This window comes from Coffea eugenioides, unplaced genomic scaffold (assembly GCF_003713205.1).
Source record: "Coffea eugenioides isolate CCC68of unplaced genomic scaffold, Ceug_1.0 ScVebR1_1068;HRSCAF=1858, whole genome shotgun sequence".
Classification (NCBI taxonomy): Eukaryota; Viridiplantae; Streptophyta; class Magnoliopsida; order Gentianales; family Rubiaceae; genus Coffea; species Coffea eugenioides.
This window is the reverse complement of record NW_020861441.1, coordinates 21,210-48,065: the sequence shown is the minus strand read 5'-3', so window position 1 is coordinate 48,065 and position 26,856 is coordinate 21,210. Positions and strand designations below refer to the sequence as shown.

At 38.8% G+C, this 26,856-nt stretch overlaps 2 protein-coding genes across 2 annotated transcripts; one reads left to right on the top strand and one right to left on the bottom strand.

The window, feature by feature from the left end:
• Positions 1 to 1,123: 1,123 nt before the first annotated feature.
• Positions 1,124 to 7,235, top strand: LOC113754806. Its single transcript, XM_027299057.1, has 3 exons — positions 1,124 to 1,376; positions 3,071 to 3,439; positions 7,093 to 7,235. Exons 1-3 carry the CDS (start codon positions 1,124 to 1,126, stop codon positions 7,233 to 7,235), a joined length of 765 nt encoding a protein of 254 aa, XP_027154858.1.
• A 691-nt stretch (positions 7,236 to 7,926) lies between these two features.
• On the bottom strand, positions 7,927 to 11,527 carry LOC113754805 (receptor-like protein kinase 2). The gene is made up of 3 exons (XM_027299056.1): positions 9,013 to 11,527; positions 8,308 to 8,637; positions 7,927 to 8,158 (listed from the first exon to the last, which is right to left on the bottom strand). Exons 1-2 carry the CDS (start codon positions 11,525 to 11,527, stop codon positions 8,318 to 8,320), a joined length of 2,835 nt encoding a protein of 944 aa, XP_027154857.1. The 3' UTR covers positions 7,927 to 8,158; positions 8,308 to 8,317.
• Between the last annotated feature and the right edge of the window lie 15,329 nt (positions 11,528 to 26,856).

Here is a 26,856-nt window from a genome sequence, read left to right as displayed (position 1 = left end):
ATTACCGTCGGTTCATCAAACATTTCTCCAAATTGGTAGGACCTTTAACCGACTTGACGAAAAAGCATGATCAATTTGTCTGGAATTCTAAGTGTGAAGCTAGTTCCGAAAATTAAAGAAACGGTTAATGTCGGCACCCGTCTTAGCCTTGCCAAATGGGAAAGATAGTTTCACTGTATATACTGACGCCTCAAGAGAAGGATTGGGATGTGTTCTAATGCAAAATGGGACTGTAATTGCCTATGCATCTAGGAAGTTAAAACCCTATGAGCGAAATTACCCGACTCATGATTTGGAGTTGGCCGCTGTAGTTTTTGCCCTAAAGAAGTGGAGACATTACTTATATGGGGTGACTTTTGAAGTTTATACTAACTATAAGAGTTTGAAATGCCTATTCTCTCAGAAGGAGTTAAATTTGAGACAACGTCGGTTGGTAGAATATCTTGAGAATTATAACTATACAATCAACTACCACCCGGGGAAGGCCAATGTTGTAGCGGATGCTTTAAGTCGAAAAGTGCAAGTAGCTGGATTAATGGTTAAGGAGTGGAATTTGTTGGAAAAAGTGAGTGAATGGAACCCACGATTGGACCGGCATAGAGTGATTTTGGGCAATATTACGGTAAGATCTGATTTGTTGGACCGAATTAAAGAAACTCAGAAGAATGACCAGATGGTGCAAAAATGGGTAGAAAAAGTGCAAAAAGGGGAAATCTCAGACTTTAATGTGAGTTCCAAGGGTATCTTGAAATTTCATGATTGGATAGTGGTACCGCAAGATGAAGTGATAAAAAGGGATATTTTGGAAGAGACACATCGGTCTAAGTATACAGTACATCCTGGAAGCAGTAAGATGTACCAAGATTTGAGGAGATTGTATTGATGGGATAAAATGAAGAAGGAAATTGCTCAGTTCGTCCAAAAATGTTTGGTGTGCCAACAAGTGAAAGCTGAACATCAGAAACCCTCAGATCTTCTCCAGCCTCTTGAAATCCCTGAGTGGAAATGGGAACATATTACGATGGATTTTGTATCAGGGTTACCCCATACCCAAAAAAGTCACGACGCCGTTTGGGTAATAGTAGACAGGTTAACCAAGTCTGCTCATTTCTTACCTATAAATATGAGATACTCTTTGGAGAAATTGGCCCAACTGTACATGGACGAGATAGTGAGATTGCACAGGATCCCAGTGAGCATTGTTTCTGACAGAGATCCGCAGTTTGTGTCTCGTTTCTGGCAACAATTACAAGGAGCCTTGGGAACCAAGTTGAATTTTAGTACCACTTACCATCCCCAAACTGATGGACAGTCGGAGAAAACCATTCAAACACTTGAAGACATGTTGAGGACCTGTATTTTGGATTTTGGTGAAAGTTAGGGACAATACATGGCGTAGTGTTTTAGTATTTGCTTGGATATTTTCAATTAATAGCCTACCATTTTTTTTTTTTCCATGTACATTAATTTTGCGCAACGTTAGAAGCTCGTGATTAAGTACCCTGACTTTTAGGATATTACGGTTTCTTTATTTTACTTTTGTTTTAAGACATTGTTTTGTTTTAAAGATTAGAAACCCTACTTGTACTCAAAACCCTAGTTTTACTTCTGACTAACAGGTTTTCTTAAATCTCTCATCTTTTAGTCGAAATCCTAATTTTAATCTATGGAATCGTAAAATTCCTTATATTTTTCTTAAAATTCCCTTTAATTTGGAATTTATTACTTCACAATAACTTTAATACACATTCACTTCCCCAATAGCTACAAATAATCATAAAAACAAGGATTTCCTTTTACTTTTTTCGTTACGATAAACTAGAGTTTTTACATCTTTTGTAGTATGAGTAATCGGTACGGAGTGTGTATTCAATTTGGTGATTAAGAGGGTGATTAAGAGTGAATTTTAGATGATATTAAATGTATGATTAGAAATAAGAATAATAAGTTAGTGAATTATAAGTGAAAACCCTAGTACGTGCGAGTTAAGGAAAAACGGTGTGAACCGACGAGTACCGTTCACTACAGATTGAACACACCATTTGACCACCATTTTATCAAATTAATCTCATTGTTATTAGAGCCTAAATATTAGCTCTAAATCTGATCAAGGTGGCTGAAAATGTTGACTTCAAAAACCAAGAGAAAAGAAAAAAAATTTAGATGTAAATTGGTGGTGACAAGTGGAAGCAATCCATGCATCTTTGACACAAACTAGGACTAAGCCTTATAACCTTTCTTGGCCTTCATTCCTCTTCATTTTCAGCTATGGTGGCCAAGATATTGAGGGAGAAAAACAAGAGGAGAGAACTTCATTTCATCTTGGGATTTTAGCTTAGTTTTAGTGAAAATCAAGAAACTAAACCAATTAATCCTTTCTTTGAGCACTTGGGAAGCTTGGTGTGCTAAAACTGTACAAGGAGAGGTGGTGGATATCTCTTACAAGCATCTTAGTGAGGTATATTGGCTATCCATCATCTTTATTTCCTTTAATCTTGCTTAAGTTGCTACACAACTCATATTCTTGGTTAATTGATAGCTATGCAACTAGTTTTGATGATTATGGAACATTTGTGAGTTAGGGTTTTGAATTGTTCAACTATATTTCTTCTTGTTTAGATAGAACTCTAATCTTTTGATGTATTTGGGATTGTATGGATAGTTGAGATAGAAATGAATGTATTTGTATGTCCCAAACTTGGGAACTGTTATTTCGTTTATTATTGAGGTTGCACCCTATTTTATTTGATGTAAGTGAGTGAGTCCTGACGAGAGTTGGGCAGGCGACTCACAAAACCCTAGGGGGAGGTGGGGCCGTCACAAGCTCTTTATGGAATGAAATGCCGATCACCAATATTCTGGGATGAAGTAGGGTAAAGAAGAGTTTTAGACCCAGTTACAATACCATGGATCGAGGATGCGTATGAGAAGGTGAAAGTGATACGTCAGAGGCTTCAGATAGCGCAAAGTCGACAGAAGAGTTACGCCGATAATCGATGAAAGGATTTGGAGTTTGAAGTTGGAGACAAGGTATTTCTAAAGGTTACACCACTTCAAAGTCTCACGGCAGGAAAAGGAAAGAAGCTTCAACCGAGATACGTGGGACCATTCAAAATTCTTCAACGAGTTGGGAATGTGGCATATCGATTGGAGTTACCAGCGAGTCTATCCAGGATTCATAACGTATTTCACGTTTCCATGTTGAAGAAGTATCACCCAGACCCCACTCATGTACTGAAGCCAGAAGAAATTGACATTGACGAATCTCTAACTTATGAAGAAATACCGGTACAGATCTTAGATCGAAAAGTAAAGGAATTAAGGACTAAACTGATACCCTTGGTAAAGGTTTTGTGGAGATATCATGAAATAGAAGAAGCTACTTGGGAAGTGGAAGAGGACATTCGTGCAAAATATCTTGAGCTATTCAGTGATCAAGGTGAGAATTTTGAGGACGAAATTCTTTGAGGGGGAGAGAGTGTGAGAACCCTCACTTTAAAACACAATTTTCCTAAATTACATGCCTTGCCTTAAGATTTAAATCACTTATAACATGTCCTTGTATTGCATTTTACATGCATTATAACATTTCTTTGCATTGCACTTTATTATTCTTATTTGGATTGTAACTTTGCCTTAATTTGGTTTTATTTTATTTCACCACACACACTTTGACCAAGTGTCCTTTTATTAGTGGTAGGGACTTTACATAATAGTTTAGAGGTGTTAAATAGGTATTGGTACATTTGGAAGAGTAGAAACATCATTAGTCAAAGATTAAGGGATGAAGATTGGGCCAAGTGGCAAAACCCTAGCCATCCACCTTGTTTGACCAAAGGATTAGAGGAATTTTAAACCAACTTTTCATCATTTTTTTCCTCCAAAAATTCGGCCATTTTGAAGCTTTTCAAGGAAGGAAGAAAACTCCATCTTCTTGCTATTCCAACCTTAGTTTGATCTTGAACAAAAATCATAAGACCAAGAGCTTGAGTTAGCGAGTGATTGGCCTTCAACCCTAGAGTGTGTTTTCAAACTTGAAGCTTTTGGTTTAGTGGTTGTTTTGGGTGACTCAAGCTTCTTACAAGAGAGGTATGTGATCCTTAATCTTTGGTTTTATGGTGTTATATCAAGTATTTAAAGCTTTGAGGGCAAACTAGAGGTAGCATGGATGTTGTTTGTGGTGAAAACTCTTGAACTAAACAAGTGGTAGTAGGATTAGTTAGTTTGTCTACCATGTGTTTGATGAAATGTTTGAGCTTTGTTCATAGCTTTCCTTGATGTATTAATATGTTTTGGACCCTTTTTGAGTTAGAGATAACACTTGACATGATGTTTAAGTTAACTACCATGTAAGGATGAAGGTTGGTGAGATAAAAGAACTAGTGGACTGTTTTGTCTTCCTTGGCTGACCGGCTTTGAAGTGGGAGGTTTTTTCTTGATTTTGTGGTTCTTTTGCACCATATTTAAGCCTAAGAATCTTGGCTAAACATTGGTTCATGGTTGGTGTGAATTAATATGGAATTTAAGCAAGTAAAGTGGTTGTTTGGACCATTAGTGGACTGTTTTGGTTCCTTTTAATGATTAGACTATTATGGTTCTTTTAATCATTGTTGTGTATTGCATTTTTGAGCTCCAATGGTACTAGATAACTTGCTCCCCTGTATATGAACCATAGGATATTGAATTGGATGAATTTGAGCCAAAACAAGTGAAGTTAGCATCAAGAACTAGTGTAATTTTTCTAGGGTTTTAGGGCTGGGCAGGACTGGAAAATCAGCCAAATTGTTTGAGCTACTGGTACTGATAGAAGACAAACTAGAGTGTGTATTTGGTACCTTGGAAAGCCCTGTCTGTCTACTTTCCAATGCCACTGACAACACCTATTTCTGACCTTCCTACAATGAAATATAGTTGTTTTCCCGAGACTGCGCGGGTGCGACTGTTCTACCTGCGAAGAAAACTTTGAACTTGAATGAAACTTTTCTTTTGCTCAACTTTCTTGCACTTGTCAAACTTGTTTTCTCATGAACTTTTACTGCATTTTGGGCCTAAATTGCATGGTGAATTGAGTAGATTTTACCACTCACTTAGTCACCTAATGAGCTCACTCTTGGGTTGGAATTGAACCTAGTTTGTTAATGATTTCACTCGTTGCCCTAGGATTGGGAAATGGTGATGAACGTAACCGAGGGACTTGACGTTTGAACACTTCATTGCTTGACAGGTGAGTGTTCCATTACCTGTTAACTGTCTATATGAAATATCTGTGTACTTGATTGGTGACTGCTTGAGCCAAACATTGTTTTGATAAAAATTGAGGCGAGTGTGTACTTTATCGCACTTGACCTCCCTCGATTCCACTGAGGCTCTGTATACTGCTATTATGAGATGTGATTTCTCTATATATGACTATGTTTGAGTTGATTTGGGTGACATCCTATCAACTACCGCCACTGTTTGGGTACCCAACCTCATAGGTGAGTCGGTCGTATCGAGCCAACAAGGACTTGGTCAAGAAGGCCGACAAACCTTAAGGACTGTTTACTGAAATTGGAAAACGGTATACTCGAATATTACCTACTTACTGTTTGGGGAGTTCAGACCCGGTAAGGGGGTTGACTGGTGGACGGGAATTGGAGAAAGTGGAGTTCTACGGACATTGTATTCTTTAAATGCAAACGTTGACGGAGAGTCAACGGATTCTTGTATGATCAAACTCAAGTGGATTTGGCTTTTGGAAGCCACCCATATCCTTGAATTGAACCGTGATTACATTGTTGTAGTACAATACTGTGTTTACTTGTTTACCTTACATCTTTATCTGACTATGTGCGTATCTATTTATTTGGAACCTCACTAAGCTTTAACTCACCCCACTCTCTTTGTTTTCCTTAACAGATGTGGGATGGACATAGGGGCAAGAGCTTTCAAAGCTTTATCTTTTGCTTGAACTTGTACTTCGAGTTGTAACCTTTTGCTTAGTTGACTTTACTTTTGACTCCTGTAAGTTTGAATTCATAAGTTCGACTTATGTTATGTAATTGTAGTGTGGAGTGGTAAGTTTGACTTTTAACTTGACATTCTAAGTTTGGAAAGTTGGCTTGACGATTTTATGCCATTAGGGTTTGTACGCTCATGATTTGAAGTTATTTCTCTGGTTGTCTTGAGTTGCTAGTTCTTTGATCGACCAAGTCCCGGCGAGAGTTGGACAAGCAATCCGTTGATACCCTAGGGTTCACCCTAGGGAGAGATGAGGCTGTCACACAGGGCATCGCGCGAGGCCTATAAAACTAGAAAACGTAAAAATATAACTACACATAACTCAATACAGTGAAGGAGGAAAGATGGTCTGAGTGCAGGTGTAGACTGAAACAATAAAATTTTTATGGGCAAATTACACTTTATCCCCTGTGATTTAGTATTTTTGTACATAGCCCCCTATGGTTTTAAAAGTTATATATGACCCCCTCATAGTTTGAATTAAAGTATCAACGTGACGAAAATGGTCATCCATAACGGAACCTATAAAATGTCAAAATTACCCTTGTTTAAAAATTCAAATGGCTGAAGTGATCAAAATATATAAACATAATATGCACAATACTCAAATCCCGTATGATTTTATATTTTACCATATAATCCCCTTATGGTTTAATGCTTTACTATATAACTCCCTTATGGTTTAATGCTTTGCTATATAACTCCCTGTGATTAATAAATAATTTTCAACTTTACATAGGGGTATTTTTGACATTTTAATTTACTCTGTTATGAATTGCAAAATTCCGTTACTTTGATACTTTAATTTAAACCATGAGGGGGTTATGTATAGTTTTTGAAACCATAGAAGCTATGCACAAAAATACTAAACCTTAGGGAGTAAAGTGTAATTTGCCCAATCTTTATTGACAAGTTAAACTAATTATGCTGTAATGATGCAAAGCTCGTTACTATCCTGGGAGATATTTTAATTCTTTAGTGCCCTCTTTGACCTATGCTCCTCAGTCTTGCAGAAATTATCTCATAGATTGTATAGATGTCAGCCTGAATTTGGATAATGATGTTTAAAGGAAGTCTAACTTCGCACTGTAGATGCCATGAGTGCAGGATCAATGGCTTCAAGAATTCCGCATAGATTGTGCAGATGTTTGCCTGGATTTGTCGAGGCCATTAGTAAAGGATCAATGACTTCAAGAATTACCAGCGACAATTGTCAGTCAGGCTTGCGGCCCTGATTGAAGTCACATCAGCTTGTCTTTATTTGAGCTATGCATTTCAAATTTTGATTTAAAAAATCACCTTTTTTTTTTGTTTTAGAAAATCATGGCCCGAATCTGAGCCTCATCACATTAGGCAATTTAGGCCATTGAACATTTTCCACCATTGCACTAGCAATTAGAGTGAAATCAAAGTCCATTTGTACAAGATGATTACTCAATATCAAGAAACAGAAGTATCTATACATGCTTATTCATCATTCCAAGTTATTAAATTACCATAAGGAGTAACCAATCGCAATTTATTTTTTTAATTTTTTTAATTTTTTATGGGGAGCAAATGATATGAAGGAAATGCATCAAGTAATATCTTAAAGTAATACCACTGGAGTTGAAACTGGTCTACTAGAATCTCTGACAGTGGCCGGTCTATGGTGACTAAGCGGTTCCATAAACAAAACACAGCAATGTAGCACATTTGTACATCCTCATTCCAAAAGGACCATTGCAAACAATTAGTCTGGAAACCATGTCAATCAGTACCAAGTATGAACTTTTACTTACCAAAGAAGCTTAGAAAGAAAAGAAAAACACAAAGTAAACTAGGCAAGATCTTAGCTACCAGTATAGGTGCAATGTATCACGAATCAATTTACTTGGAGAGAGATGCAGTGCAAACTGACAAATTTCATCTAATAAATGTTCCAAATCAACTCAAACAAAAGCTGCAAAAAAAGCTCACTTCAAGATCAACTATATTATGAGGTACTGAAAACAAGATGAAATACAAAAAATGCTACTATATTGTACAAATCTAGCATCTGCATCCCCTGTTCTGCAAAATGGTCTTCCTGTTCGGCTCCTGCCACGCAGGAAAGAAACTGCAGACATTCTGCATGAACATGGTTGTGATTGTATACTTTGGTTGAAATCAGTAAGACCTGAAAATGCAACAGTTTAACCATGCAATTATTGATCTTAATCCAATATGGTAGTAGTCTGCTCTCATGATTCTCATATAATCACAACTTTACTGTTGACATAACTGAAATTTTGTATTGGTTTTGCAGAAAAAGTACTTTAGTGTTACCTCTGGAATACTAACTGCTGAATTGTGGAACCACATCAAGTAGCATTGTCTGCAATTCTTCCGCATCAGGCCTTTCGCGAGGAGAAATGCTTACACAAAGCATAGAGATTTTAAACATTGACCACATTTGTTGATGATTCTCTACAGATGTGCTTCTCACCCTAGGATCAAGAATTTCTTCCAATTGATCATGTTCAACTTTGTCCTTTACCCATTTCACCAACTCTATTCCTTCATTTACAGCTTGTTTGCCAGTTAACAACTCCAGCAAAATGGTTCCGAAGCTAAAGATATTGCCAGATTTGGTAACTCTCATAGTGTATGCATACTCTGCCATGTAGAAATGTAAAATACAGTAAAATAAGACAAAATATAGTAAGAAACTCATATGAGGATTACAAGATTAACATTACACTACGAGAATCTTGTTGGTTTAAATGATTGTGAAATTTGCAATTACTGCATGCTGACTGCCTGAATAACCTTTATTTGTAATCACTCACATTTTTGCATGTTAAGTTGTAGTTTGTTTGTATTCCCATCTGCTTTTACACATGCTTATCCTTCATGTCTTTCTAAGTTTTTAATCTGACATTGAAATATTCGCTTTGTGGTTATAGAAAATGAGATCTTTTCTTGACCTTTTTCCCTCAGGTATACAGTCAAAAATTTCCTTCTTAACAAACCAAATGGGAATAACATTACCTGGAGGGACATAACCCACTGCTCCAGCCACTACTGAAAGAGTCCCCAAGCTCTTTGAAGGATCAATAACTTTAGTGAGCTCAACATCTCCTATTAAGGGCTCTGAAAGTGATCTCATAAAGATACTTCTGGTCGAAAGACAAAGGAGCACAACTGGAGCAGAAGTAGAATCATAAAATCCATGTAGATGAGCGAGGCCTTTGGACACTGAAACAGCTATGTTGTAACGAATTTCCCAAGTTAGAACATTTTCATCACTTCCATGGAGAAGATCAAAGAGAGTTCCATGTTGAGGGCATTCATATATTAGAAGTGCACCTTTAACTGTCAAAGCATAAGCAACAGGAATCATGATGTTTGATTTGCTAAACTGATTGAGTAGCTTTACCTCCTGAGAAAATTTTTCTGGACTAACCAAACTGAGTGTCTTGCTAGTCCAATATAGCTTTTTTATGCAATAGTTCATGCCCCAAGGCATTGATGCCTGATAGTAGGTATAGAACTCGCTCTTCAACAAGATATTGGCCTGTCTGTGAACTTCTTTCATGGCTTTGGAGAAGTGAAAGCTAGGTTTGTGGATGCCATCATTGATGATCCACTCAAATTTAGTTCTATCCCAGGAATAATTGAGAGATGGAATAATCTTTACGATCATGAAGCTGAGAATAAAACCACTGACAAAAGCAACAGCAATCACCATCCCAATAGATAATCCCTTTGAATGTTTAGAACCAGCAGTTGCTGTTGAAACATGAGTTGCTTTGTTTAGACCCTTATTTCCATCTGTCACAACCGTAACATATTGTTTAAACTTCGGAATATCTCCAGAAAGTTGGTTGTTTGAAAGTACAAGTTGCGTTAAGCCTGCCATTTCAGTGAGGAAGTTCGGGATTACGCCTGAAAATTTGTTATTCGAAAGATCCAAAACCTCCAATGCGATCAATCCAGATAGCGACACGGGAATAGGCCCGCCAAATAAATTGTTGCTGAGATTCAGAGCAATCTGCAATGATGATGGCATTGCTGGAACATCTCCACTGAGTTGGTTATTTCCAAGTTGAAGTTCGAATAGGAGATTCAGAGTGCGAATGGAAATGGGAATTGGACCACTCAGATTATTATGTCGCAAGTCCAAGTTCGTTAGATTTTGCAATTTGGAAATTGAAGCAGGAATTGAGCCACCAATTGAATTTGAACTGAAATTCATTCTCTGCAAACTCTGTAACTGTGTAAACTGATGAGGGATAACTCCAACCAACTTATTCTTCTGAAGGTATAAAACTTGAAGATTGGCAAGATTACCCAATTGTACAGGCAAGACCCCAGTCAGCCCATTCTGGGCTAAATTCAAAAGAGCTAAACTTCGGCATAATCCCAATTCAGGAGGTATTTCGCCTGTTAGACTGTTGTCCTCCAGCTCCAAATAGGTCAATTTGGTAAGGCTTCCATATGATCGAAATGAGACTGTCCCATTTAATAAATTGCCTCCCAACCCCAACCTGAAGAGGCTCAAAGAGATCTCTGTTGGTATAGGCCCCTCTAACAAATTGGAAGACAAATCTACTGACTGCAAATTGGGTGGGGATAAAAGGTCTTGGGGAATGGTTCCACTTAGCCTGTTGAAACTGAGGTCCAAATTCCTGAGATACGTAGTAATCCCAGAAGGAATATTTCCAACAAAATTATTCTGGTTCGCAGCAAAATGGAACAGTGTTTGAATATTTACAAGGAGCTTGGGAAGTTCACCTCTCAAATTGTTTGCTGAGAGAACCAATATTTGGAGCTTGGAAAGCTCTCCAAATCTCTCAGGGATTGATCCTGAAAGTTCATTGTGACTAAGATCAATCAGAGATAAATTACCATATTTCACTAGCCCTACCGGGATTTCACCTTGAAAACCATTAGTAGATAGCTGAAGTTCTTGTAAAAGATTGTTTTTCCCAAGATTGGTTGGTAGAGGACCAGTGAATTTGTTGTAACTCAGGTTCAAACTCTTCAGAGAATCCAACCCATCGAATTGCAAATTGATGTTCCCCATCAGAGAATTACGAGACAAGTCCAAGACCTCTAGCTTTTGAAAACCATTAAAAGTAGGCAAAGAACCACCCAATTCGTTCCTACTAATATTCAGCAGTTTCAAACCACTGATCCCACCACAGGAAGAGATAAACACATCTGGGATTGAGCTCAAATGATTATTAGAGATGTCAAGAGATTCTAAGCTATCAATCTGGCAAATAACAGGCAGAATTTCTGAGCATATTGAAAACAATGGTAAAGAAAGTTCAGTTACAGAGGAGTTGCTTGAACTGCATGAAACTCCCACCCATGAACATGGATTAGAGTCTTTTTTCGCATTACTCCATCGAAATGATGAATTCCCACTATTATTCTGAAGCATCTCATAAAGATTAGTCATGGTGGCAATTTGCTTTGAAGGTAGCTGAGAGAACACTGAGTAAATGAACAAAAAGAAGAAAAAAATTGTTGAGGAGATGTCAACATACTTACTCATTTTGGGCAGAAATCTTTGGCTAACTTAGACTTAGGTTTTGGAGTATTTCACACCTGAATCTCAAGTATTAATTGTGAATATGCATATATCCAGGTATGTGCATGTACTTGTCATTCCATGTGTGAGGTAAACCAATGTGTGGAAAAATGTTCTTGACATTATGGAAGTTATTTAAGTTGACTGGACTTAGAGATCGGATTGGCCGTGACGCACCGGGCAGCAAACAGCCAGTTCTGGCAAAATTTCTTCAAGTCAAGTCAAAAAATAAGGTAGGCAATTCATATGGTGTCAGAAATTCCATTTCCATAAATTGTGGACCACTTTTTACCTTTTAGGAGCAAGTTTTGAGATAGTTCTGATGTAGGGCTAATAGCTCCAAGAAGTGGAATGAAATGTCTTGAACAAGCAGTAACAGCTAAGATGGATTTTGACAGAGGAGGTGAAAGCTTTTAAATTGTCTTTCCCTATAGTATGTTTAGCAGTTTCAACTAACTGATCTTTTCCAAAGAACATATAGATATAACCATATGATCGTCGCCCTTCAACTATTGCTGAATCCACTTTTTAGGTGGAGCTTAACTGCTCGTACATGAGTGCCAGAGACTTGATTGCTATTGCTAACAGGTTTCTGACAAGAGAAGTAGCTCTCTCAAAGGAATTCTTGTTATCAAGTCCAAGCTTCAAACTGTGTTTGTAAATCAAACATACCCCAAAAAAAAACAAAGTAACGTGCAAACAGAAAGTAAAGAGAAATTGATGAAGCAGCTGAAAATGCTTTTCTTCCTTTCTTTCTCCAAAATTTTCTTAGATTACTGTCACTTGGTCTCAATCTGTCAACAAACGATGCTAATTCAGTTTTACCTGTATCAAAATTCATATGTCCAGCTATAAAGTTGAAGGTTTAAAAAAAAAAGGTTGAATGTTTATGGCAAAGGAAAACAAATTATCAAATATCACTGAAGCCAAATGGTTGCCTGTGTCTCAACACTTTTGCTGTCATAGACCAATGCAAAGTAATCGTTGCGAGCCGTGGTCGCTACTCGCTAATTAACTAACAGCTGGAGCATTTTTAACGGCTTTTAAAGTATCTAGATGTCTATCGAAGGATTCATCTTATATATAAAGAAGACAAAAAAAAATGAAGAAAGCAAGACTGCTGGTTGGAAAATTTCAACTTATTTTACTTTAAGTAGGAATAACTCCAGTCTTCACGCTTCCAGTCCCTAATAAATGTGATGTGTAGATTGTAGACCAAGACACCAATGTCATTTCGATTGATCAACCATTAACTTCTATTCTACCACTGTTGGGATTAAATGCCAAAGACTCAAGTCTTCCAAGAATTTTATCACAGGAGACTTAAATGTGAAGAATACACAGATTGTCAGATTTAAAGATGCAAATATATGTAAACATGTAACTATACAAGACTCGTTAAAGCGAAGGAGGAAAGATGATCTAGAGTGGAGCCGTGGAGGTGCAGGCTCAAAACCAAGTCTTTCTTGATAGGTTAAACTCATGGTGCTGAAATGATGCGAAACTCACGCGTTTTTCGCGTTTTTGGCGTTTTTGGAGTGATTTGTAGTTCTTAGTGCCTTCTTTGACCTGTGCTCCTTAGTAATTTGCATAGGGACGGAACCAGAAACTTCACTTTGAGGAACAACTTTCATAGACATGAAAGCATTACAGTTTAAAAAAAAAAAAACTTCAAAAAATTTCCCAAGTTTGAAAGGGAAATAACATAATTTTCAAGAACGTAGGGGCTGTAACTAGAGGTGGGCACGGGTCGGGTACCCGTTCCAAACATGATTTGGCTGATTCGACCCTAACCTATCGGATCACTATTTTTTTTACCCTAATCCGCTCCACTTGTTTTCGGATACCCGATCCTCAGGTATTCGAAAAAAAGGGACGGATCATAGGGTACCCGCCCTATAATTCATGTTTACTAATATCCATTTTTCAAGCACAACAAATATCACCTTCCAATAAATTACTAAAGCAGAATAAGAAAACATAGAGAATAAGTGCCAAATTTAGCTTCGACATAAATAGAAAACAGAAAAGGAAGTGCCAACCACACCAACTTCAGCAACTCTCGGTTCTAGAAACAAATTCCCCCATCCTAACAACTTTCACAGGCCTACTAAAATTCAAGAAATCATAGGCTAAAAGAGATGCTACATGCTGATGCGAATAACTACAGAAGTACACACCAGTAAACTTTGATTATTTAAGAAGCATTAGCAAAGTCAATAAGTGCGAGTTCTGCTGTGAGGACCCGTACTTTTTCTTAATTTCTAGGTTTTATTTTCTTTGAATTGCACGTTTTTCCACATTTTCTTTATTCGGAAAATTTTAAAAAATAATTTTTATTAGTAAATATAGCTTTTAAATGATTTTTCTAGTATCGGTTAGTTTTTGAGAAATTAAGAGCGTATATCGGACGTGGGACCCACTAGTGCGGAAAGTTCGGTAAAATTTCACCTAGTTAGGGTATGAACTGGACTAAGTAGTCTTCATCAAAATTATAGCCCCCTGTCTTAGCTTCGAAACGGTATAACTTTCACTTCCAATCCAAATAAGCCATAGTTTCAGTTAGGTCCGATACGCTAAGTAGCGTGAATCTGCCTTTTGGTTTCAATAGCTTGAAGTTTATTTCCAATCATTTTCCTAGTTAACTCTTGCACTTGGATGACTTTGAGCCTATGAACGGCTTGTTGTGATGAATTTATATTGTGTATGACATTGGGATTGCTTGAGGAAAATAATGAAGCCATAAATGGCTAGAAAATAGATAAATACAAAGGGCGTGCTGCCCAAATTTTACACTTGAGGATTAGGTAACGATTTGAGAGTGAGTACCATATGAGCCATCCAGGATATTTGCGTCCTCTTTTCTCGAGTATATAAGTTCGAATCTGGCGGAAACTTGTGCACTTGGAAAAAAGACATTTACGACTAAAAGAAATACGTTATCTTCCTTTCTTCGACTCAAATGGATATTTCAAAGTTTTTCGAGCGAGCATAAGTTTCCAAATATTTACTCATGTCCTTCGGTTTAAATGTACTCTTTCACTTCCAAAATCATATTTATACTTTGTACTAGAGGTATTTGAATTGTCTTCAATTCACCTGACTCTTGTTGAGGAACTGTAATATTTTCTCTTGATTAACCTTAGGGTTCATCGGTGATTGAGAGTGTTACCCCGGAAGATATTCCGGACATTATTTTGCCTTAATAAGTGAGTGTACCACTCCCTTATTTGTTGATTAACTTGGGGTCTGTATATGCAATCTGTGATATGACCGAATGTACTATCTGTTAATTCTATTTGAGACGAAGGTGTACTTTATCACAACTCGTTCTCTTGTCTGTTCATATGCCAATTTACTATAAAATTTGAATCTGTTATCTGTATCTGTATCTGTTCGGACGTCGTTTTGGAGGCTGGTATCCAACGACCTTTCTGTGACCTCTGAACTCAACACCTGTGGCTAGTTACTCAAGTCGAGCCGGCAAGGGTCTGGTCGATTAGATAACGATCCACGGTAGTCTGTTTTGGGATTTTGGGTATTGAGACCTTTGATTCCGGTATACTTGAGTATTACCACTTCTGTTCTGTTCGGCGTTCGGGCCCGGTAGGGGTATGTTTGGTGGACGGAAATTGGTGTAAAGTGGGGTCTATGGATATGTTGGTTCTATCTACATTGACAGAGAGTCAACGGGTTCGGATCAAGTACTGCAAAATGGAAATCTGGCTCCTGAGAGCCACCCGTATCCTTTCCCTTTGAACCACGGTGTTTAAATGCTTTCCTCTATATCTGGTATATGTATCTGATTGATTCAACGTGAAAGGCCATGATTTTACCCCTATATGTTTGGTACCTCATTGAGCGTAAGCTCACCCCTTTCTGTTACCTTTGTTTTCCTTACAGGGAACCACTTTTGGGAACTGTGACTTTGAAGCATGAGTTGAGCTAGTTTAGATTTTGTATAGCTCATCAATGGTTGGAAAACCCTAATTGTACTTGTTATTTTGAAAACGAAACCCTAATTGTATTTTGTGTAGTATGAATACCCCGGATGGCACTGTATCTGAATTTGTTCAAGACTCCAATGTAAATATTTGTAGTTTCCGCTTGTTCGTTTTCTCTGGATCTTATCGCACGTACTATGTTGGGTTTGTGTGAATCGACTCTGTAGTCCTGGCGAGAGCTGGGCAGGCGGTCCGCTGAACCCTTTGGTTCGCCTTAGGGTGAGGTGGGGTTGTCACAGGTGGTATCAAAGCTGCTTCACGTGGTCTCTGCGCGGAGTGAGCTTGGGCCAGTGGTGTTATGGTCCTGATTTCGTGAATATGTCTAAGTGCTCGTTTGAGCATAAGTTATGAACTATGCATGTCATAAGTGTAAAGATCTTTATCATGGGATTTGAAGAAGTTAGGTATGTATGTCGGGTAGGAATCCTTAATATGGATGATTTACTCTTGGGACCGGCCGGCTCGAGTTGTGAATTATCTTAGATGGGATTCTTGCGCCCGGATACAAAAGAAATGAGAGCCTAGGTTAGAAAGGACTTGGGCGAACTAGAAATGTGATTCTATGGAACTTCGAGCGGTCTGTTCGGGTATTGTTAAGCATGATCAACCTTGATTAAGATATAAATGGTGTTGTTCTCGTAGATTAAGGAGAGAGCCCTAGAGGGGAAAAGCTATTCGTATAGTACTTTTGGATGACCCCGCTACTTTTATGGATTTGTGTGAGAACTTGCAAATTTCTTATATTTTTCTCAAAAATGCCTTTTTATTTAGAAATTATTCATTTATATAACCCTACTACCCAATCATTCCCCAATAAGTGCAAATGAACCTAGAAAGTCGGGTTTCACTTTTCGTTTTCAGTTGGAGCAAGTTAGGGTTTTCGCGATTTTTCGAAGGATGATTTTTTGGTACGGAGCAAGGATCAAATTTAGTGGTTAAGAGTGACTTTTAGGTGAGAAATAATATGTGATTAGGAGCAATGATAAAAAGTTAGTGATTGGGAAGAAAAAAAAACCCTAGTACGTGTGATTTAAGGAAAAACGGTGCGAACCGACGTGTACCGCGCACTACCGATTGAACGCACCACTGGACCACCACTTTCTTACCACATGAGCTCATTGATATTTGAGCAAAATATCTCCTTATTCCAAGCTGGCTTTGACCGAAATTTAGGGCTAAAAATGCAAGGAAAGAAAGAGAAAATTTGGATGGTTGTTGTCGCGCCCCACTTTTTGAAGTATGTGAAAGTAGTGTGTGGGATATGTATGTGGACATGTGAAAATGAAAATAAAAGGCCGTGGGATTGTGAAATGCGACGGTTCGGCCAAACAAAGTTCAAAAAGGGTTTTTGAATGGAAAATGGAGTCGCCACTTGGTATAGAGTTAGGGTGTACCAAGTCACCCAAAAAAGGTGATTTTTGGGAAGAAAAGCAGACAAACCCTTTTTAAAGAACTTTTTAGGTCTACGTAACCAAAGAAAGGGATCGGGGGTCACATTTGATAAAGGAGAAGGCAAAGGCAAAGCCTAAGGCACTCCTTCACCCTAGCCAAAACTAGCTGCGTGACTTAGCCCTTCTTTTCCCAATTTTTCTACTCAAAGTATGCGTTGCATGTTGGATGCGACTAATGGACATGACAAAAATGCAATCCTAAATCTAAAATGTCTCTTATGAGGCTTTTTGGTCCCAATCACATGAGTTGTGATGGCCAATAAGGAAAACTCTCATAGAGGTCACGGGTAATGCAAATGAAGACCCAAATATGAGTGCAACTGTGAAAAATGTAAGAGGAATGCAAAATAAGATAGAAATACAAATGTAAGTGCAAGTGTGCAAATGTAAGAAAAAGTGCAATGTGTGCAAATGTAAGAAATGTGCAATGTGTGCAAATGTAAGAAAAGTGCAATGTGTACCAATTGAGAAAATGAAGGTGTTTGTGTGCAAGTGGATGAAAATATGATATAAATAGTAGTAAATGCATATAAGTGCAATTGGGTGCAATTTGTGAGGTAGAAAATAAATAAGTGATAGGGAAAGAAGAGAAGTGTGTGAACATGGCATGTGGAGTGAGAAAAAAGGGTGGAAAGTTACCTGTTCCACTGTCTTTGAACCTGTACCCTCAGCAACAGGTGTAGCGGTAGTAGAAAGGAGGCAGCGACAGCAACGGCAGCGCCACCACCACAGCCAACGTCAACGATAAGATCCTCGACGTTCCTCTTCTCATAGCGCTTGGCAAAGGCCAGTCGGATTCCATGGTCACGCTAGCATCTTTCACCAACGTAGTGATCTTCTCCGCAGTGACAGGGATGCCATCGTCATGAAGGGCCAGACAAGCGTAGGTGTAGGCGAGTTGTGAGACCGACACCTTTTCACTTGAAGCCGACGGAAGCTTAGGTCTTGTATGGATACCCTCTGATGTTGTGGCCGCTCTGCGCTTTTCCTTTCCAGATTTCCTTTTTCTAAACCCTCGGTTCTCTTCTCGAAACTTTTCTTCTCATGCCCCTCAACCCTTTTTTAGCCGCCCCTTATCTCTCAGCCGTCATCTTCTCTTCACTCTCTCTCTATCAGACTTTCCCTGGTCGTCCTCTTTCTCCCCGTCTGTCAAAACCTAGCTCTCACTGGTTTCTCTCTCAGAAACTCTCCGTAGCCTTTCTGTTTTTTCTCTCTACCCCCACAGCCGCCAACTCTGCTTAGCTCCTTCTCCCCAAAGCCCGCAGCTTTTCTTTTCATCAACCCTAGCCGCCGACTACCGCTCAAGACTCTCTGTCTCTCCCCCCTTTTGTCTAGCTGCGGCTGTTTTCCTTTTATAGGAGTCCATGGACCCAAAACCCTCACATCAATGGTGTTGATGAAAGATCAATTTCTTGGGGATCTTTTGGGCCTTAGATCAAACCAAGTGGTTGGTTGTTCAAATGATCGAACGGAAGAGAAAAAAATGGAGCTCCAAATTTTGTATCTAGCGTTATTTGCAGATGGAAATGTAAAGGTGTTTTGATTGTATGCTTCTCGGGTGCATGAGCTCTTTTTCCTTTTTTTTTCTTTTTTAGTGTAAAATGCTCTTAAAAGAAAATGCATGAATTTTAATGTATTAAAAATAAAAATGAACACCAATTATTATTTGCAACCTTAAATCAATTAAAATAATAAATATGAAACAAGAATAAATAATAATAATAAAAAGACTAAAAAGTCAAAATTGAATGAATAAAACTAAATAAAATTTTAAGATTGAATCAATGAAATTTTTGGTGTCTACAGTTTGCCCCTCTTTGTCTGAGTTTTGAAAAAACTTGAGACAAAGAAGTAGACACCAAATACTTACCTGTGTTATTTAGCTGTGAACGACTCGAACGATGGGGACTGGGCCCCTTTTGATGAGATTAACTGGGACGAGAAATTTATAATGGACTGATCTGAACAAAAAATTTAAAACGGGACTGACCCGAACAGGAATTTAAAACGGGACTGGCCCGAACAGGAATTTAAAACGGGACTGACCCTAACAGGAATTTAAAACGGGACTGACCCGAACAAGAAATTTAAAACGGGACTGACCCGAACAAGAAATTTAAAACGGACTGACCCGAACAGGAATTAAAAACGGACTGACCGGAACAAGAAATTTTGAAAAAACGGGACTTGACCTCCGGAACCAGGAATTTAAAACGGGACTGACCCGAACAAGAAATTTAAAACGGGACTAACCCGAACAAGGAATTTAAAACGGGACTGACCCGAACAAAATGCACGCTAGTGGGACTGACCCATGTTTAGCGGCAATAAAAATGAAATGCTCACTAGTGGGACTGACCCACGGCTAGTGGCAGTGCAAAATGGAATGCTCACTAGTGGGACTGACCCACGGCTAGTGGCGATGAAAAATAAAATGCTCACTAGTGGGACTAACCCACGGCTAGTGGCGATGGAAATGAAATGCACACTAGTGGGACTAACCCACGGCTAGTGGCGATGTAAAATGAAATGCTCACTAGTGGGATTGACCCACGGCTAGCGGCAATGAAAATGAAATGCTCACTAGTGGGACTGACCCACGGCTAGTGGCGATGCAAAATTGAAATGTCTTCACCTAGTGGGACTGACCCACGGCTAGCGGCAATGAAAATGAAATGCTCACTAGTGGGATTGACCCACGGCTAGCGGCAGTGCAAAATAAAATGCTCACTAGTGGGACTGACCCACGGCTAGTGGCGATGCAAAATGAAATGCTTACTAGTGGGACTGACCCACGGCTAGTGGCGATGCAAAATGGAATGCTCACTAGTGGGACTGACCCACGGCTAGCGGCAGTGCAAAAATGAAATGCTCACTAGTGGGACTGACCCACGGCTAGTGGCCATGCAAAATGAAATGCTGGTATGTATGAAGAAACTATATAAGATTTACTTGAAAAATCATCCAAAATTTTTGCCCCAGTGATGAATTGGTCAGTGGGATTGAACCCGAGCCTGCCTTTGACAAACTGGTCAGTCAGTGGGATTAAACCCAAGCCTGCTATGATATAAGCGGTCAGCGGGATAAAACCCGGTCCTGCCGAGGTTGGCAGGATAAAACCCAGTCCCAACGTGATATAAACGGTCAGCGGGATAAAACCCGGTCCTGCCGAGGTTGGCGGGATAAAACCCGGTCCCAAGCGGGTAAAACCCCGGTCCTGCCGAGGTTTGGCGCGCGATAAAAACCGCTGTCCCAAGCGGGATAAAACCCGGTACCTGCCGTGGTCGCGAGGATAAAACCCGGTTCCAACGTGATATAAGCGGGGCCAGCGGGATAAAACCCGGTCCTGCCGAGGTGGCGGGATAAAACCCTGTCCCAACGTGCTATAAGCGGCCAGCGGGATAAAACCCGGTCCTGCCGAGGTCGGCGGGATAAAACCCGGTCCCAACGTGATATAAGCGGCCAGCGGGATAAAACCCGGTCCTGCCGAGGTCGGCGGGATAAAATCCGGTCCCAACGTGATATAAGCGGCCAGCGGGATAAAACCCGGTCCTGCCGAGGTTGGCTGGATAAAACCCGGTCCCAACGTGATCTTTACGATGTTGGCAGCACCAAGTCCAGGCCCAACGTGATGTTGGTGATGTTGGCGGCACCAAGTCCAGGCCCAACGTGATTTTTGTGATGTTGGTGGCACGAAAACGAAGCTCAACGTGATTTTTCAAAAAGATTTGTCGAGAAACAAGTTAAACTTGATTTTTTTTTTCCAAGAGAATCTTTTCAAAAATAATTTGCCCCAGTGTAAGGCTCTTTTCCCTTCTTTCTTCTCTTTCTTCGGCATCGGCCTTCCACATCACCAGATGCTCTTTCGTCGATTTCGACTACGAATACCTGCACAGGGGCTTACCAAAATATGACATGCACTCAAATTTCCATGAAAAGAGCAGCGTGATTGATTTGAAAAATGCATTATTTGATTCTTGGACGAAATCCTCAATTGGACTACACAAATATTTGCCCCTGTGTGGGCTTGTTTTCACGAAATCTTATAAACAAAATTTTGCCCCAGTATGGGCCATTTAATTGCAAAAACTTGTTTGGATGGCTTTCCATTTATTTGAACACTGTAAGAAACTATGTTTCCAAAAAGAAAATTTCATGATGAGTTTCTTGAAATAATACCAAGTTACAGAAGATTTCTTCCTCACCTTTAGCATCTGTATTTTGGGTAATGGGTCACCATTTCCTGTTGGCTCATCTTTCAGGACCAATCAAGTGACTTTATTTCTGACTCTGAGGTGGCTAAGGAAAATGAGAGGTCAGGATTTGTCTCATTCTTGCGCCCAAAATTGTATGTAATCCATTCAATATCACATCTTAGTGAAAGCAAAGAGTTTGTCACCCTTATTTCTTAAGAAAACATAGTCCACATATGAGCTTTATAGGCTTGCAACAACATGGATAGAAACTATAGCTAAGCATGCGAAACTGGTTATACCCCTATGATCACAAATGATTGGTGGATTTTCTTATGAGCATAATCCTCACTTTGGGTTGTCATGAAGGAATAAGTCAACGATGGACTTTATGAGCTTGTAATGTGGCTTGAACACGATAGTTAAAGAATAAGACTTTCAGGGACTTTGCACCGAAGATCGCATTTTTCCAAAATTGCCCCTACGTTGGAACTCAAAGATCTCAGACTTTGTTTCCATTTTTCTCCCCATTCACCAGGGACTTCAGCGTCAAATTTTCTTGCATTTACTTTTCTTGCTTTGCTTTTGCTTCCTTTTCCTTTCCTCGACCTAGTGGGTTTTCACATGGTAAGTAGCGTCAACCCCATACCCAAGCAATTCAGAAATACAGCTAAAATTTTCGGCATCAGAAATTTCCTTGACAGGGCCATTGCAAAGAACAGAAGTCAGGACTTTCGGCTTTTGTAATGGGGTCAGGTGGGGTGCTTAGAAAAGTTAAGGCTTGAAAGCGGATTTCAAAAGCGGTTTGAAGAATCTGAGATCGCATTGTTGTGCCAACCCTATTTTAGGGTTAAATCAAAGCTTGCCACAGTTTATTCTCAGTTGAGGCTCTTTTCTTTCATTTTCTTTCTTCTTTGATTTTTCAGTCTTCTGCCATTTTTTGAACTTTCACAAAATTTGCCCCAGTTATTTTTGAACTGAGGTTTTCTTTTCTTCTTTTGTCTTTTGATTTTGTTGCATTATCACTTTTCACTCCTTGAAACTCTTTCCTTTTCAACTCAAACTTGCCCCAGTGTGGGGTTTGCGATTCTCAGAGGTTGCCAAATGAAGTATTTTATTCTGAAGGTTCAAAAGGGATAACTAGGGATAAAATGTTTAATTGAAAAAGAAGAGGGCCTGACTTTTATTCTGTTCCTTACAATAACTCTGAAAGGAAACTTTCATTAATGCGAAACTTCTTGCATGTATCTGAATTAACTGACTGAGGAAGACCCTTGTTCATTCATATCTGTGAAAAATAGGCGAATCGTGCGGAAAAAAAAAACCTTCCTTTTTCTCTTCTCCTTCTCTCTTTTCTCCTTTTTCAAAATTGAAACCCAAGTAGAATCAAATTTCTCAAATTTGTGATTCCCTCTTTTCTTTTAATTTTGGCATTTTTGTTTTTCTCCTTTTTGGAAAATTCTCCAATCTCCCTCCCCAATGTGGGGGTGCGATCGTAAGTGCTTTTGAAAAGAACCACCAATTTTAGCTCAAATGAGGATGCAAGGGATAAATAGTGTTTAGGTTGTAGAAACGATGGCCAAAGTATCGTTCTTACACCTCATGACAACCAAAGTAACGAAATGCTCATTGAGAATCCATTCCCCTTTTTGATATTTGAAAATTTTTCAATGTAGGGTAGTGATCATCAAGGCACTTATTTGAAACGAAAATTATTCTTTTAAAGGCTCAAATGGGAGAGCAAATGATAAAATTTGTATAGATAGAGAAACGAATGCCCGAAGTATCATTCCAAATTTTCAAAACAAACAAGAATAATGCACATTTTGCTTTCACTTAGATGTGATTGAATCGGATTTGTCACCGCGGACATTTTCAAGCAAAAGTTGCCCCAATTTGCAATTTATCAATCAATGTGACTGATTTTATTTTGGGGTTAAGTGAAGGAGAAAGGCATCTCATGGGCCTTCTGAGTGACCTCTTTTAATTTTGAGCACTCTTATTGTGTAACTCGGATCACCAATCTAGTGTACACAAGGATTTTAGAAAGCATACACTTGCGAATTTTCAGGCTGGAGGTTGAAAAACTCTCAATTCAGTCTTATTTCTTAAAATTCATCATGAGATCTCTTAATGAGCTCAATAAAGAATGAAATGTACACGAGTATTATACAAAACAAATAATTGTCTGAACAAAAGCTTCATTATTGCCAATGTTTGAAAAATTTAAAAGCAATTCTACAAAATTCCTTTGCACATGTATACACATTTTCTCTCTTAATATCCCCTTTTCCTTTGAGCAATGAAATCCCTTAGATGTTTTGCACCAGCGCTTTCAAATGAATTTTCGAATTCACATTGTATGGCCTGCCTAAGAATCAAGTAATACTTGTAATTTTCAAACTCTATCGGATCAAAATTGTTACCAGATATAGAAGAAATATTTCCACCTTATTGAAACATTTTTATGAATGCAGGGGAAGGGGGAAAACAAAAGAAAAATACCCTGAGTTAGTAATCAAGACTATAAAAAATCGGTATGCATGTCCTATGGGGGAACCCTTTTTATGCCAAGGGTAGGCCTAGCATGAAAATGCGATCCTCTAGGGTAGGCACTATACCATACCTGATGAATCCGATCAATTGATTGAGTGAAAAATGATTCGAAAAATTTGGCCAATTTGGAGTGAGAAGAAACATTCGTCCTAAAATGGGGACAAAGTCCGAATGAATTGTTTATTTTGATCGACGCATGATGTGTCAAAAGGGGTAAAATGGTCAAATTCATTGAATGAAATTTGATTATTTATTGAAAGTGAATGGATAACCCTAAAAATGAATTAAACTAATCAAATGAATTGAATGAAATCAAATGATCAAACCGATCGAGTGAAAGGATGATTTATTCAAAATCGACCGAATTGCCCTAAAAATAGGTAAACTGGTCAAATGGATCGGAAAATTGACTAAATCACCCTAAAAAGGGTAAACTGGTCAAATGAAATTGAACGAATCTGATGATTTGAATTTATTCAAAATTGATTGAGTTGACCCAAGAATGGGTAAACTAATCAAATGAATTGAATGAAATTGGTGATCTTATTCAAAAATCGACTAGATTGCCCTAAAATGGATAAACTAGTCAAATGAATTCGAAATCGACTAGGTTGCCCTAAAAATGCACAAATTGATAAAATGGACTAGATGAAATTGATGAATAAAATGATCCAATGGACTGAATGGAATTAACGGCTTATTGCGATGCATTAGTCTATGAGCCTTCTAAAATCAAATTTTGGCCTCAGTTTATTTATCGTCTCAATAGCGAGGAATGATTTGTGAATTTCTTCAAATTAATGTCCTTTTTGCAAGGGATTTTTACCAATTTTGATAAAGTGGCCAAAAGGTGATTGTTAGACGCTCATATTCCAAAGATCGCCCCATGAAAATGATCGGATCCCACCTTACCTTGTGCACTACCCCTTTGGATGGTACAGGAAATATAAACGTGCAAGTCTCATTGGATTATATATCCGAGACACAGGGCAGTTTATTCTTAGCACGGGATCGCCTAAATGGCATTCCCTTCTAGGGTTTATGCATGATGCCAGTTTATTAAAGCGATAAAACATGCGGTTTGAAATGAAATATGACCTAAGGGACCCTTTATTTGCCAGGGTAAGCCTAAAATGATATGGCATTAATATATGAAAAATATATCGAAATTTCTTAAACGTGCAATAGCCTATCTACAAAGGTAGATTCTAAAAGAAGGTCATGTCAGACCTCTTATTTTCTAGGGTTTAGGAATGCAATGGAGACACAAAACCAAGAAAAGTTAGTTCAGCCAGATAAATACACATAACACATTGTAGCAACGAGATAAAGCAATCAGTACAAAGAAATAAAGCAATAGGAGGGAAAAAAGGGTTGGACCCCTCCCCTCGTGAATAGTGTCCCTAAGAAGGCAAGGCAGACTCTACCCTAGGTAAACTATCATAGATGCATGAGGTATTGGCTCACTAATGCATCTAGACTCGATAGACTTTAGGTCCCCGAGCCTTCAGACTTGGAAACCAAGGGTCATCAATCCCAAGGTTCTTTGTCGGTGGCTCGAGCGATTCCCCAGACATTGCTACGCACACATCGTGTCACGGCTACATGTCATGAGTGAATCTATCAAAAATCCTCAATTTTCCACTAAAAGCTAAAGGCTACGAACCCAAAGCTTAAAATGAAAGATTGAGTGACCCCTCGGATCAAACTACGCACACATCGTGTCGCGATCACAAGTCCAAGTGAGTCGCCTAAAATCCTAATAGGGTGGAGTGGCGTGACAAGCCACTAAAAGAAAAATAAATGAAGGGTGAAAAATTAAAGCGTATGCACGTATGCTAGTGCTCGTTTGGAGGGGAGGGATCAAGAACCAACGCGAGGCTCTAGGGTATGTCCCCCACCCAAATGCAATGCAAAGCGAGAGATAAAACAAGTACAACATACATCCAAACAACCAATCATACATACGTGAGTGAGGGAATAGTTTGATATGCGCGCGAGGCAAAAAGTCCTAAAATGGAAAATGCAACCCTAATATCCAAATGCTATGCATAAAAAGGGTAGAAAAGGGAAAAGAATAGCCAAATCAAATGCTTGGACCCACTTAGGAAGTCCCCAGTGGAGTCGCCAACTGTCGCGCCCCACTTTTTGAGTGTGTGAAAGTAGTGTGTGGAATATGTATGTGAATGTGTGTGAAAATGAAAATAAAAGGCCGTGGGACATGAAAATGCGACGGTTCGGCCAAACAAAGTTCAAAAAGGGTTTTTGAATGGAAAATGGAGTCGCCACTTGGTATAGAGTTAGGGTGTACCAAGTCACCCAAAAAAGGTGATTTTTGGGAAGAAAAGCAGACAAACCCTTTTTAAAGAACTTTTTAGGTCTACGTAACCAAAGAAAGGGATCGGGGGTCACATTTGATAAAGGAGAAGGCAAAGGCAAAGCCTAAGGCACTCCCTTACCCTAGCCAAAGCTAGTTGCGTGACTTAGCCCTTCTTTTTCCAATTTTTCTACTCAAAGTATGCGTTGCATGTTGGATGCGACTAATGGACATGACAAAAATGCAATCCTAAATCTAAAATGTCTCTTATGAGGTTTTTTGGTCCCAATCACATGAGTTGTGATGGCCAATAAGGAAAACTCTCATAGAGGTCACGGGTAATACAAATGAAGACCCAAATATGAGTGCAAGTGTGAAAAATGTAAGAGGAATGCAAAATAAGATAGAAATACAAATGTAAGTGCAAGTGTGCAAATGTAAGAAAAAGTGCAATGTGTGCAAATGTAAGAAAAAGTGCAATGTGTGCAAATGTAAGAAATGTGCAATGTGTACCAATTGAGAAAATGAAGGTGTTTGTGTGCAAGTGGATGAAAATATGGTATAAATAGTAGTAAATGCATATAAGTGCAATTGGGTGCAATTTATGAGGTAGAAAATAAATAAGTGATAGGGAAAGAAGAGAAGTGTGTGAACATGGCATGTGGAGTGAGAAAAATATAAGTAGTGAGAAAATGTAGATAAAGAAAGTAAGGAAGTGATATGATAAAATGGAGGTGCATGAACCTAGAGGAATGCATCAAGTCGGGTACGG